Source organism: Podarcis muralis, chromosome 15, assembly GCF_964188315.1.
Source record: "Podarcis muralis chromosome 15, rPodMur119.hap1.1, whole genome shotgun sequence".
Classification (NCBI taxonomy): Eukaryota; Metazoa; Chordata; class Lepidosauria; order Squamata; family Lacertidae; genus Podarcis; species Podarcis muralis.
In genome coordinates, this window is record NC_135669.1 from 20,497,584 (window position 1) to 20,511,790 (window position 14,207).

The window sequence follows — 14,207 nt, forward strand, 5'->3', positions numbered from 1 at the left end:
TTCTTCTTCAATATTGACACAGCTGTACCCATCCCAACTATTTTCTTCATGGTTTTAAGACTGTAAAGTATTGTTAAAGTCATATAATAGAACAAAAATTCTTGTCCCCACAACTCAACAGTGTCAATTTGTGCACACTGAAAACAAGGTGGTAGATTTAGCTCTTGCTAATTTATCTCCATGCATTAATGCCAAAGAGCAAGGAAAAGACAGTACTGAAGTGGGGATTCTACGCAAAATTCACTAGACAATTTTCTGCCAGAGAAAAGTGGTTACTATGCAGCGAAATCCTATGTAGATTTTCTCTGAAGTTAAGTCCCAATGGAACTTATTCCCCAAGAAGTGTGCACAGGATTGCAGCCTTAGAGATGTAATACAATAGGACATCAATGAAACCCTGAAAACTAGAGTATTTTATTTCAGTGGACATGTTTCTGTGGAGAGACATTTTCTTAAAAATGTACATTACATGTTCCTGATCACAATTTTTGTCACAGAGAAACATTATATCTGGGTTTGAATATTGGGGGAATGGCCTCTACCAAACCAGAAAATGATAGAAATATCACTCCTAAGACCACTGAAAGATTAACTTTTCAACATGCACAATACAAGCTGGTGTTTCAAAGCCCGTTTATTGTATTTAGCATTTTTAACCATGCCTTGTTGCCTGGCATGACAAACTAATAAATTTACTAGCCAAATTGAAGAATCTATTAGCTTCTGACATAGGGTACTCTTCTCAAACTCTTTAGGAAGAAAGTTAACCAGGGAACCCCTCAAGGGTTCAGCATCCAAACAGCCCAAGGCAGAATACGATGAAGAACAGGACAGGATTTCTGAATGGACAAAGACACCGCTCTCCAAGTTGTTCACGTTGACCAAAATGCTCAAGGTAAAGCACTTACACTTTCTTTATCCTCAAGGTCGGAATCTGGTACCTTTTTTTTAATTTCGCTGAAACCAATCAAGAAAATGCACTAAGAATACAAGTTAGTAGCTGCCACACTTTTTTGAAACAATATATGAATTGAAACACAACTATTCTTTGAAAATCTCACTCATAAAAATTTTGCAATTCAGTTCTCCAGCCAAGTATTGCGTGGTACCTTGGTTCTCAAACTTAATCTGTTCTGGAGAAGGAGAAGGAGAAGGGGAGGAAAGGAGGAGGAGTTTGGATTTGATATCCTGCTTTATCACTACCCTAAGGAGTCTCAAAGCGGCTAACAATCTCCTTTCCCTTCCTCCCCCACAACAAACACTCTGTAAGGTGAGTGAGGCCGAGAGACTTCAGAGAAGTGTGACTAGCCCAAGGTCACCCAGCAGCTGCAAACGGAGGAGCGGGGAAGCAAACCCAGTTCACCAGATTACGAGTCCACTGCTCTTAACCACTACACCACACTGGCTCTCAGACACCCGAAACCGTTTGAAAACCAAGGTGCGGCTTCTGATTGGCTGCAGGAGCTTCCTGCACTCAAGTGAAAGCTGCAGTGGACGTTTGGCTTCCGAAAAACGTTCACAAACAGGAACAGTTACTTACGGGTTCCCGTCATTCGGGAGCCAAGCCATTCGAGTACCAAGATACCACCGTATATCAAAGTGTGAAAATAACTGCATATATTAGTGAAAATAGCATACAAAAATGCATTATATTAGACAAAAGTGTATAGAAATGTGTATAGTAGCTGAATTCTGCACGCAAGTGCTGATGAATTTCATGAGAACTTTTTATTCTTAAAAAAAATTGCAAACTGATGCGGAAATGTGAAGAACTGAACTTGACCAGAAAAACAAGAAACCGAGGGATGCTGAAATTGACAGATTCTCCCATTCCTTCCTCATACAGCATAGTTAAATTCTGCCTTGCTATGGAGTTGCAACGATAAAGAGAAGAAGTGGAAGCTGTTTCTGTGAGTGGTGAAAGGGAGGGAAAGGGCTTTACAGGAAGTGAATTTTTCTACCTCGCTGCTATATTTAGTTTGAGGACGTGGCTAAATGAGTATGAAGACTAATCAGTGAGACAGAAAGAAGAAAGAGGGGAGTCATCAGTCTATGAATCGTTGAAAACTGCCAAGGTTTTTGAACAAGAACATCCATTCTCACTTTCTCCCAGTGAGATATACCAGAGTAGCCCCCAAATACTTTAGTAAGAGGATGGGCCCAAATAATGGTGTCTTTGTTCAGGGATTGTGTGCCTTTAATCACTGTGCTGACCATGCTAGCGGACCTCCTATGGCACATTGATGGGCCTGGAAATTCTACCTGGGAATTCACTGATCCAGTGAGAGGCAGATCTCTCTCCACATAGTAAGGAAACCACACACTGGATGAAAAACCGGACTGGGGGTGGGCAGAGAGGACCCGGGAGTAAGAACAAGCAAGCAGAAGGAATTGTTTCAGATCATTTCATGGGAGCAGCTTGGGATTCCCAGCAAAAGCACCACTGAAATGGATGCAGTATGTGCAAGCAGGAAGAGGAGGAGGAGATTGATCTTAGAAGAATGTCTTGCAAAAAGACAGCACGGTAAAGCCTAGATGAACTCCAAAAAAGTCAGCTGGAACAAATAAGGCATTCTCCACCATCCATCTTAGATGTCATTTCTAGTAGGAACCGCTGCAGCCAGAACAACCAACTCTTAAAGGAAAAGAGGAGAAAGGGGGAAAAAGGTGGAGAATGAATGTTTTCCTATTAAAAAAACCAAAAAGTAATACAAGGAGCCAGAAAGTTGATGAAGGAATATTTTGAAAACAATTGGAGGAAAGGGACAGATGTAAAAACAGTGTGGGATGCTGGGAAGGCAGTTGTTAGGGGATATTTCATACAATAAAACTCAACAGCATATAAGGATAAAGAAAAAAAAAAGAAAAGGGAGCTTTTAGAAGAAATTAAAAGGAAGGAAAAATTGGCCCATGCAAGCAAAAATAAAGAGAGATTAAATCAAGAAATTAAATTACTGAGAGTAGAATACAATAAAATTATAGAACAGGAGGTAGAACAACAAATCAAATTTTGGAAATATAAAAATTTTGAATGGGCAAATGAAACCCGGCAAGATCCTTGCCTGGCAATTAAAGAAACAAAGAAATGAAAAAATAATAAATAAGATAAAAGTAGAAGAGAGGACAATAAGGAACATTACAGAAATTAAAAAAGAATTTGAAAAATATTATAAAAAATTATATCAGAAAGATGAAGTGTCAATAGAAGAAGCACTTATCAAGAGGCTTTTCAGAAACTGAAGTTGCCGTGGGATTTCTCGGGGAAAGGTACCAGGAAACCCAACAAAGCGGGAGGTGGACCTTCAGCCATTCTAATGACATGCTCCCCGCCCCCCCCCCCCCAAATGTGTGCTGGAACTCACCATGAAGTTGTTACAGTAAGTTGTCGGGTGTCTCAGGGCAGCCCTGAACTCGGGGCAGCCTGTTTGACAAGAGCTGTGTTCACTGTCCGCGGAGGTGCTAAAAGCTATGGCAAGCTGCCCCTATAGCTTGTTTGAGGGTCGCCCCTGGTTTTGGTGCAGGTCAAATAAATGCAGACCAAACCTCCCTCATTTACTTGGATTCAGGCGGATAGCTAGGGCAGCTCGGAAGGGCCCTCGTGCAAACGCATGCAACTTCATAGCTGGAAACCTTAAAGCCCTATGGGGCGGAGCCAATTTCTATTTCCTTTTCTTCAGTCTGCCTCCCATGTAGCGGCAGCAGGCTTTTAGCAGCCTCTTTTTTTCTTTTTGCAGAATCCACAGGAAATCCTAGAATTGGAGGGGGCTCCAGAAACCCATTTAGTCTAACCCCCAAGCTCATTACAAAACTGTAACAAGCTGGGGGTTTGAATTCTACTTTCTTGCGGGTCATAAGCTGCCCTGGCTGAGAAAAATTCTATCAATTAACACAATAAAAGGGAAGAATTTGCTGAGTGAAGGAGTGTGTGAGATGCCAAGTCAGCTCTTCCAGAGGGGTAGTTTTTTAAAAGATGTGGCTTTTAATTTCTTATGGCTTTATTCCCCCCCCCCCCAATTGCTGAATCTAAACCCTGCCAATAATAATTAATAAGACCTGCTACTTTATGCTGCCAGGTTTTGCATGTTTTAGTCAGTGTTGGAGAAAATAATTTCATTTTACTATGAAGTGTGTGCCTCAATGATCTCCCCAGTCCTATTCAGCCTGCCCATTGGGCACATAAATAATCCTTCCCCCAACCCGTCATTTTAAGACTAAAAGAAAAAAATAGATCTTCATAGTAAAATGAAATTACTTTGCCAATGCAGATCTACTCCATCATTGTTTATACGCATGTTGGCAGGGATGTGCCTGAGAAAGTGTGGATTAAGCCAGCCCTGGAAAGTAAGCCAGTGTTGTTTTATCCATTTTGCTGGAGGAAGCAGGGAATTAAAGTAGTATATGGCAACCCTGAAGTGTAGTCCACAGTTGTTTTTCTGGCATGTTTGGTTTCTTCCCAAGGAAATGAAGAGTGTGTGGGGAATTGGCTGTAGAAGCAGTGCAATAACCTGAGGGTTGGAGGGCGTAAAGAGAGCCGGGGGGGGGGGGGGGATGGAGGATTTTGACTTTATGTGGAGAGACTTGGAATACAAGTTTCTCAGAGACCAAGTCTACCAAGAACTTGCCATCATTTAGTCACCAGACCTACCAGAAATAAAAAGCCTGCTCTCTTGTGCTAATTATGCTTTTGAGTATTTACTTCCCACCCCTGGCCTAGAAAAATTCCTACTGACAATTATGAGTGCACATCACCCAAACTCTGGCTTTTCCATCATTAGTATCCAGTAGTGATGTATGGAAGTGAGAGCTGGGAGAGCTGGACCATAAAGAAGGCTGATCGCCGAAGAATTGATGCTTTTGAATTATGGTGCTGGAGGAGACTCTTGAGAGTCCCACGGACTGCAAGAAGATCAAACCTACCCATTCTTAAGGAAATCAGCCCTGAGTGCTCACCGGAAGGACAGATCCTGAAGCTGAGACGCCAATACTTTGGGCACCTCATGAGAAGAGAAAACTCCCTGGAAAAGACCCTGATGTTGGGAAAGATGGAGGGCACAAGGAGACGGGGACGACAGAGGACGAGATGGTTGGATAGTGTTCTCGAAGCTACCAGCATGAGTTTGACTAAACTGCGGGAGGCAGTGGAAGACAGAAGTGCCTGGCGTGCTCTGGTCCATGGAGTCACGAAGAGTCAGACATGACTAAACAACAACAGCATCCTGTAAAAATGTGTGATAAGTTGCAATGGTGCAAAGAAAACTGGAGGTTTCACATTTCAAAAATTATAAAAATGATTAGAGACAAACAAGAAATAAAGCAATATTACCTTTCACGAGGTCTGATCTTTGGCTTATATGGATCAGATATCATTTCTTTCTGAGAAATAAATATCGTTTACTTCAAAAAGGTTTATAGTCACACTGTAGGCGCCAACAAAACCAAGTATCATTATCACTACTGGCACATCAAATATGTAACATTTCTTGTTACTATGGCATGCAAAACATAAATACAAAAATCCAACCTCCCAAAGTTTTGGCCCGCATTAAGAATAATACTCCATTTTACCGCAATCCTTTCTTCCCTTTGTTTCTTCAGTAATGCTATTATTTCTTCTCTCTTCTTGCTCTGAAAGAAAATATACTTGCAATAATTGAGTGCAGAGAAATGAATCTGGGACACTTCACACAAACTTGTTCAACCTGGGTGAGTCGTAAAGTGACCCTGTAGAGAAGAAATGTTTGTATAGCCAACCTTTCAATTCCACAAATCGTATGCTAACAGATGAGCCAAATTAATTTTGGAGATCCACCTGCCTCAAGCTCACCCAACTGATAGAGAACTTCAACCATGTACTGGCTTACACAATCAAGACTACTTTGTTCAAGTCTCATTCTCTGCTACGAACTCACAAGTCACATACTCTCTCCATGTCAGCTTGTACACTTATAGAGTTGCTCTTAAGGATTATTTTTAAATTTTATTTATTAAATTTATATACTGCCCTTAATCTGGCAGTTCACAAGATAATGGATCGGGTTCAGGCTAACTTAGCTGAACTGAAGTCTCATTAAATTCAACAGGACAAGTCAGCCATGACTAGAGATATTGGAGAATTCCATCGGAAATGGAAAGAGGAGCAGCAATTAATCAGGAATGTAAGCAATTACAAGCAGTATTCACTTCCTTGTGTGTGTGTTTTAGTCTGCAAACATTACATAAATAATTATGTTATTTTCTGCATTACTTGAGGTTTCCCTTCCACTGAAATTAATCAAGTACAGTAATTAATTATGTCAGTATTAGCCATAGCAGCTAGTGAGAATAACATAGCTTCTAGAAGAAGCTAAACTGTAGCAGAATGGAAACAGTGCTGATTGTGATGTACACGGGACATGATGGAAACCAATGCTTCTGTGCATCCCTAGGCATGACTTACTGGTTTAATTGGAAATGAAGGGCAACTAACTCACTCTGGATCCAACCCAATGGGTTGAAATGCTAAGCACATCAGAAGGAGAGGCTGATGCCAAACACTTGCTCTGTAAGCTACCACACCCTAAACAGCAAACCTCAAGTTCAAGCAAAGAAAAACAGAATGTGATTTGCTACTCTGAAAAATCTCCATTCCTCCTGCAAGACAACAAATTAGTTTTGTTCTTGATGAGATGGAATTTAGACATCTCCTGGAGCACTATTCTGGCCTGATGATCTATATTTTGCAGGATGCACGTGGACTTAGTAGTTCTCCCAGTTGTGTTTCAAAAGCAGAAAAGAGGGATATAGTGAGTCAGAATGTTGCATCTTTTGTTGTGGGAGTTGCTTGGATAAAACAAAATAGCCTGGAAAATTCTCAAGTGGAAGAAAAGGGGAAATGAATTCATTCTTGTTATGTTTTGTCAACAAATTTAGATTCTTAGTCTTTCAATCAGTCATAGCTCTTGTGAAACTTCTGCTTTTGAAAAAGCCGCTTCCAAATGAGATGGTTACACATCGGAGTTAGTTTGGTCCTTTACTATATTTAATTTCTCTGGTTTAACCAAGACTTGTAAAGATTATTGATTTAGTTAGAAAATGTATAAACTGCTTCATCAAAAAATTATCCTAGCAGTGCACAAATAAACACAAATAAAACATGGGTAAAATTCACAAACCATTTAAAAGCATATATGCATCAAACTATCAAAAGTTACATACTACATACATATTATATAAGAATTACAACCACCCTATCTGAGCTTCTGGGTAGCTTATGATGCATTTTCAGTGCAACAACCTTGAGAAGTTGGTTGGTTAAGAAGATGTTGCTGGATTATACAGTTCTTGCTGCTGCTTTACTGAGTCTCTTTTATGGATTTTAGTATGGTTTTTAATTGTAACGTATTGTTTCCCCTACCTTCTGATTTGGATTATGTTCTTAAAATTTTAAAAGTAATTTAGAGACTTTCTGTAGCAAGTGACTAATAAACTGAAAAAATAAAACCATATGGCTCTACAGAATAAATTTCTAGCCAAAATCAACCAGACTTGCTGATGACTTATGATACGCAAAATTGAGCAATCTTGAGCTCACATCTTTCTGTGGCTAAAGTATTTGACAAAATAACGGGGGAGGGGGGAACGTTGAACAGGCTCACTTCTCCTCTTAATCCAATTTCTACTAGGTAGGTTTAATGGATGTTGCTAGATGAAATCCATTATATGGTTATTAATTGCAATAAGTAGGAATGCAGGCTTGCAAGAAACAGCTGCAGACCTCAGCACTTTTCAGCTCCTCCTAACGACTGCTTGAATCTGGCTTCCTTCCCAGCCCTGAGATATAAAGCTTTTCATTTAATATAAAAAGAGGGGGAGGGAAGCCTTCTAAAATTTGACTAAAATTAGGGGAAAATCCTCAAATTACAGGCTAGCACTAGCAGCCATAGCACAATACTGTAACGTTATATGGTTTACAGTAATGTTACTTACACTTTCAATTAGCTTAATGATAAATGTGCACAGTGAGCCAGGAGACAAAAGATGCTTAGTTCCACAGTGTGCCTCAGGAGTTAATTAGCAAAGAGCCAACATGGTGTTTCCCCATCAAGATATATAGAACAGTGGTCAATTTCCCGTTACATCTGCTGCAGCATCATAAATGATGTGGTCCCAACAAGTCTAGAACTGACATAACTGTTGCTCCTGGAGCCTGCGATTCCTACATCCTCTGGCAGCAACTTACCTGGAATTTTCCTTGATTGATGGCGTCTAATGGACTGTACTGCCAGACTGGTTCCCCATATTCTACAATGCTGGCTATAAATGCCTCCCCTGACAGCCACAGAGTAGTCACTATTGTAACTAAGAACTACTGGCTGCTTTTCTCTGTTCAGCCTGGCTTTGTTTTTAGGTTTGAACTTGATTTCCAGAACCAAAACTTGAATTAGACCAACAGCATCCTTCTTCTTAGAAAACCTTATAATCCATTTTTTTTATCTCTTCCAAAGCTCTGTGAGGAAAATCACCATTACTCTCAAGTTAAGTCTACGTAAATTTCAGTAATTTGGGGACGAAGATGGGTTTTGGAATGCAGGTATCCCACAAGGAATCTGCTTTAAACTGAATCAGTATAGCTGTAAGAAGGCATCACTTTCCCCTTCCATTCTGTATTTGCCGCATGCAGCTCTGTTTTCGTCCTGCTGTAATTAGTAATGTAATTTACGCTGTCTTAACATTATTTCACCCCACCCATTTCAGTGCAGAGGAAGTTGAATGCAAGTAGGGAAGAAACTTAATCTGCTGTGTATCATTGTGGACTGAAAGCAACAACAGCAGTAAACGCTGTTTTCTATTGCAGACATGAGATGAATAAGTGAGCACCAGCAATTTCTGCTCCCTGGCATCCCTACGAATTGGACCATGTAGCTCAGTATTGTCTGCACTGACTGGCAGTAGCTCTCCAGGGTTCCAGGCAGGAATCCTTCTCAGCCCTACCTGGAGATGCTGGAGATTGAATCTGGGAGCTTCTGCACACAAAGCAGATGTCCCTCTGCCACTGAACCACTGCCCTTTCCTTACACCTAAATCCAAATCAATATCCACTGGCCCATACCAAGGTTGTGTTGCAGTCAGGATATACTCAGTGTGCAACAGGAATGGCAAGCTTACAGCTGGTGGGCAGTATCTCTCTCATAAAGCAATTTTGTATGGCCCAAGGCAGGCTATCCAAACTTTAATCAAGGGTTGGAAACGGTTTGCCCTCCGTTTCACTCACTAGGAATACAAAATGCTTTCAAGAATTGTGCGCAAAAAGGAAAAAAAGAAGAGATTCCTATGCAATGCCCCTGTCATGTACCCATACCCAAACACACCTTTTCCATATACAGGGCCAGGAGCACACGAAACTGAACAGCCACAAAACCAAGTTGCTTTAGTGAGCAAAGAATCCAGCTGAGAATATTAGCTTTCATTTCTTTTGAAATCAAGTTTGTATCCCTCACTGCTGCAAAGGTACGCTTGAACATGCATTGGCTATGGCTGCTAAAATCTCCAAAGCCAGAGGAGCAGCTGAGTAAGATTTGCACATAAATTATACAGGTTACCAAAGCCAGCTTTTCTTACTGAGTCTCTAGACGCGGATACAGAATTTATGATTCTTTTAATACAGCCCTGTCCATAATTAAGTACCTGTTGCTAAGTGGCATTGGGTTTGTCTGGTAAAATGCATTTCTGGGCTCAAACTATTGACTGGGGAACAGGGGGTGCCCAAGAATACAGTTCTCTCTCTCTCTCTCTCTCTCTCTCTCTCTCTCTCTCTGATGCAGCAATAAAAAGCTTGCTTAGTTTTTTGCCCAATCACTGGTGCAGCACAAATCTTGAAGAAAGGCCATTTCAATCTTTTCAAATTTATGTTTCTAATCCAATGTGCTTGCATGTCTTCCTCTCTCCCAGATTTACAATGCAATTTAATTATCTCAATTTCTTCAGTGAAAGAGATAATCAGATGGAAAGGCTTCTGGATTGGAGGGGCTAACCTGTACAAACAATATAGAAATATCTACATGTATATAATTATCTACTTGAATTCTAATCATTTTTCAGGAAAGACACTGAAAAATAAAACACAAACATGTTACTATTATTATTATTCTGAGAATGAAGGAATCTTACCTTCTTAATATACTGTTCCTTCAAATCACTTTCCCCAGCAACACTATTTTCCGTGCTTTTGTCATCTTCTTTTTCTAAATAAAACAAATGAAAGTAAAACAGTGAGGTTGCAGTCCTAATTCCATTTACCTGGGAATAAGCCCCATTTACGGAATAATTCAAAACTGTATGGAGCAATAGCCACTAATACCTAAGCAAACGATGATAAGATAGAATGAAGGTAAGATAGAATGAAGGCAGATCAGGAGGGTGAATGGTTAAGGTAGACTCCCCAAAAAAGGAACAGCTGTCCATTTTTAGTCAGAATAGAGCCAATTTCCCCAAAGATCTCTCGTCTAGTCACCTGCAGACAATTCCTACCCACTGCAGGCAAACCTAAAAGGAGCTACTTCTAAATCTGCTGAAAAGTGATTTTCTTTTTTAAAGAAATGAAAATTTTGGGTACTCCTGTGGCCAAGAGGAGACACATTAAATAGTGGGGTGATCTGGAGAAGAAATGGAAAATCATTTCCTAGGGCAAAGAGACCCTGCATTCATTTCAAATCAATCCTGTGAAGTGAACTGCGGGTTGACTGGAGAATATGTGGGCTGGTGTCAGGACTTACAGGCAAAGGGGGCTATCCGATGCCCTCAGGAAACTGGGGTGGCAACCCACGGGCAATTATCAGTAAGAGGAGAAAAACAGTGATTCCTTCCTGCACCTCCCCCCCCCCCACAGTGTCTTCTCCAGTTTAACAAAGGGATGCCTCTGGTATCCCACCTGATTACGGTACTCTGCAGGCAGATGGGGGCTCCTAATGATTAAAAGGTAGATAAGTTTGAAGGGACCCATTCCGTGGGCTAACCCACAGCGCCACCCGCGTCCCTGTACAGTACACACAACAAAACAGGCCCAGGGCTGAGGATGCGCCCGCAGGCCACGCCCCTTTTTCCCAGGGGAGAAAGGACATGCACTCTGCACGTGCCCCGGGGCACCCTGACTGTCCCCTCGCTCGGAGCCAGCGGGGAGGAGGAAGCCCTGCCCGGGGAAAAGAAGGGGGGGGGGCGAGGGGAGAGAGGCAGCTTCTTCTCCATCCTCACTGTTGTCGGGGGTGCGGGGAATTTGCAGGCTGATGCCGCTCGGCGCCTCCGCCCGGGAGCCCTTCCTGGAGCCGGAGCCGCTGGCCGAGTCCCTTCGCGGCCCCAGGCGGGACTCGAGCGGCGGCTGGAGGGTGACGGAGTTCCAGAAGGACTTGGCCAGTGTCACGTCCTGCTCGCAGGAGCCCGTGAAGGCCAGGAAGGCGGGAGAAGGCAGCGGCGTCGGAGAAGCCATGGCGGCCGCGGCTGCCGTCGTCGGAGGGGCCTCAGGCCTCGGCGTCTCCGGCCTCGGCGTCTCCATGGCGCCCGGAGGAGGAGGAGGCCTCGCGCTCTCCTTCCCGCCCTTGCGCTCCGGCGGCTCACCTGCCTTCCTCTGGCAACCGTCGCTCTGGGCCTCCCTCTGCCCCGGATGAAGGGGGATTCGGAGTAGAGGCAGAAAGCGGGGTGGCCGGGGAAAGGTGGCGTGGCCTGGGCCTCGGGATATTCCTATTTGTCTCCTATTCGTTTCATAACATTCATTTATATATATATAAATGCTTGGTGCCTGAATTTAGAAATGACAAAGCAGAAGCTGCGTTTAAAAGAAGAATAGAATACTGTATGTATGAATGTGAGCCACAGCACAGCTGCATAGCGTGTTTCTGAGTGCCAGAGCTCGGCCCCAGAATCATGCAAAATAATAAGAGTGCTTCGAATCATGCAAAGAGTGCTGTTTTTATTGCTAATGTTTAACTACAACCAGCCCTGTAACATTTGGCCTTAAGCTTGAAGGGATTCGAGATGAGATGAATTTGCCTGGTTTGACCAACCTCTCCTTGTAGAAATTAAAGACTGGGAATGATTCCAGGGGAAGTATGTCCTGGTGTTTCCCCTGCGAACATTATTCTTGGGCTAGTCTCTGCTTTGAAAACACCGTCTCCTGATGGCATGCAGCCTGTGCACTTTTGAAAAAGATCCAGACTATTATTGGATTGCAATGGAAAACTAATACAAATATCATAATTTGTATTAGTTTTCCATTGCAATCCAGTAATAGTCTCATTATAACAACGGCAAATTATAATACAATTACCAATACCAGTCATTCATATACCAAATTATAAGCATAGCTGTCAACTTTTCCCTTTTCTTGAGAGGAATCCTATTCAGAATAAGGGAATTTCCCTTTAAAAAAGGGAAAAGTTGACAGCTATAAATAAAAGTACCCCCCCGCCCGCATGCTAGAATTGATGGATTGATGATTTACTTTATTTCTGCGTTCCAAAATATTACTAATTTCAATCACACTCCAGTCAAAGTAACAATCCCTTATACAACAACTGCAATATTAACAACTTCCATTCGTATTGACACATTAAATGATTGATAAAACTACAGGTGAGGCACTCAAACTATATATCCTTGTTCTTCCTGTGTGTGGCAATTATTCTCTCCATGATGTTCTTCCTGTCCTTGTAAAATATGATGGAGAACAGCAACAACCGGGAAAAGAGAGACATAATATTTCATAACATTCATTTCTGTACCGCCTCCACTGTAAAGAAAAACCCTCAGGGTCTGTAATTATTTCATTGTTTCCTATTTATTAAATTCCATACCCTCCAATGTTTCTCTGATGAAAATAGGGATGTCCCATTCCATAATAACTTTACCATTTGTACTCCTCTCATCGGACCACGTTGCCCCAGCCACTCTGGGCGGCTTCCAACACATATAAAAAACATGATTTAAAATGTTTCCTATACAGGGCTGCCTTTCAGTTGGCTCGGGGGTCAGATAACTCCACATCCTCCCAACATTTCTCTGATAAGAATAGGGGTGTCCCAAGGAAAAGTGGGACATTCTGGAATCAAATCAGAAACCGGGACTGCTTCTTGTAAAATCAGGGCTGTCCCTGGAAAATAGGGACACTTGGAGGGTCTGCCCTTTACCCGCAGATCTCAGGGTGGTTCACAACAAAAAGATTGCAACCTCCCCCTCAAAAAGAGCCCACTTTTAATGGGCATCATCAGGTACACAGGGCACCTTTTTCTGGAAGAAAAGTACTGGTTAAAAATGTGGCACTTACTCTAACAACTGGTGAGTATTGGCACCATTTTTTCGTAGCAGAATAGCACTGGGCATCATCAAGATGTTGCAGGAAAACAACTCCCATCAGTCCCAGCCAGCACAATATGCTACCCGAGACTGATGGGAGTTGTAGTCCAACAACATCTCGAGGGCACCAGGTTGGCAAAGGTTGGTCCAGAAAAAGTTTAACCAACATGATGCTCTCCAAATGTTGGATTGCAAGTGCCATAATCTCTCACTATTGACCATACTGTCAGGGGCTGGTGGGAATTGTAGTCCACAATGTGGCATCTTGCGTGATGTCTGTGTTCAGGGGAACATGACGGCTGCTTTGTATCGAATTGGCTGTCTTCGTCTGTCAATCACAGTGTTGTTGACACTAACTGGTGGCAGCTCTGCAGAGGCTGGGGGTTGAGCCAGAAACCTTTTTGGATCCAAAGCAGATGATCTACCACTGAGCTAGGGCTCACTGATTCATTGAGGCTGTATCACCATCACTGAACTCACTTCCTGCATTTGTAGGTGGGCAGCTCGTGAGGGCCACTGTTGACAGGATGCCCAATTGGTGGGTATTTGCAGAATTTTCAGGAATGCTTGGGGGGTGTGTGTGTGGAGGTGTCTGTCATTTTCCTGCTGTTTTCTGGTGTAGTGTCTTTCCTCCCATGTGAGCTGAGTATGCATTGGATACAGTAGCCGTTCTGCAGGGATAGGGGCAGTGCATCTCTGGCCCACGCATAATATGAGTATAGGCTGGGCAACACATACATGGGGCCCTGTAAATTATCAATAAGCTAATAAATAATAATGGAGTCAGAATAACCATCTTGATAGTTTAGCAGAATGGCAGGCAGGTTTAACTTTTTATTTAACAAAATGTATGCAACACAGATTCAAAAGACCTAAGCGATTTGCAA

General features: G+C 42.3%; 1 protein-coding gene across 3 annotated transcripts; it reads right to left on the bottom strand.

Moving 5' to 3' along the window:
• Positions 1–393: 393 nt before the first annotated feature.
• HOATZ (HOATZ cilia and flagella associated protein) lies at positions 394–11,580 on the bottom strand. Of its 3 annotated transcripts, XM_028708322.2 has the most exons (5): positions 11,227–11,580; positions 10,147–10,220; positions 5,566–5,625; positions 5,324–5,373; positions 394–957 (listed from the first exon to the last, which is right to left on the bottom strand). In XM_028708322.2, exons 1-5 carry the CDS (start codon positions 11,522–11,524, stop codon positions 891–893), a joined length of 549 nt encoding a protein of 182 aa, XP_028564155.2. In that variant the 5' UTR covers positions 11,525–11,580; the 3' UTR covers positions 394–890. The 3 variants fall into 3 exon arrangements, with proteins under 3 accessions (XP_028564155.2, XP_028564157.2, XP_028564156.2); XM_028708324.2 differs by lacking the exon at positions 5,324–5,373; XM_028708323.2 differs by lacking the exon at positions 5,324–5,373 and having other exon boundaries at positions 5,522–5,625.
• Between the last annotated feature and the right edge of the window lie 2,627 nt (positions 11,581–14,207).

Coding starts and splice junctions, on each gene's coding strand:
- HOATZ (XM_028708322.2), bottom strand. CDS start 11,524: ATGGAGACGCCGAGGCCGGAGACGCCGAGGCCTGAGGCCCCTCCGACG. Junction 10,221..11,226: donor TCCCCGCACCCCCGACAACA/GTGAGGATGGAG, acceptor TGTTTTATTTAG/AAAAAGAAGATGACAAAAGC. Junction 5,374..5,565: donor AAAGGGAAGAAAGGATTGCG/GTAAAATGGAGT, acceptor TTTATTTCTCAG/AAAGAAATGATATCTGATCC.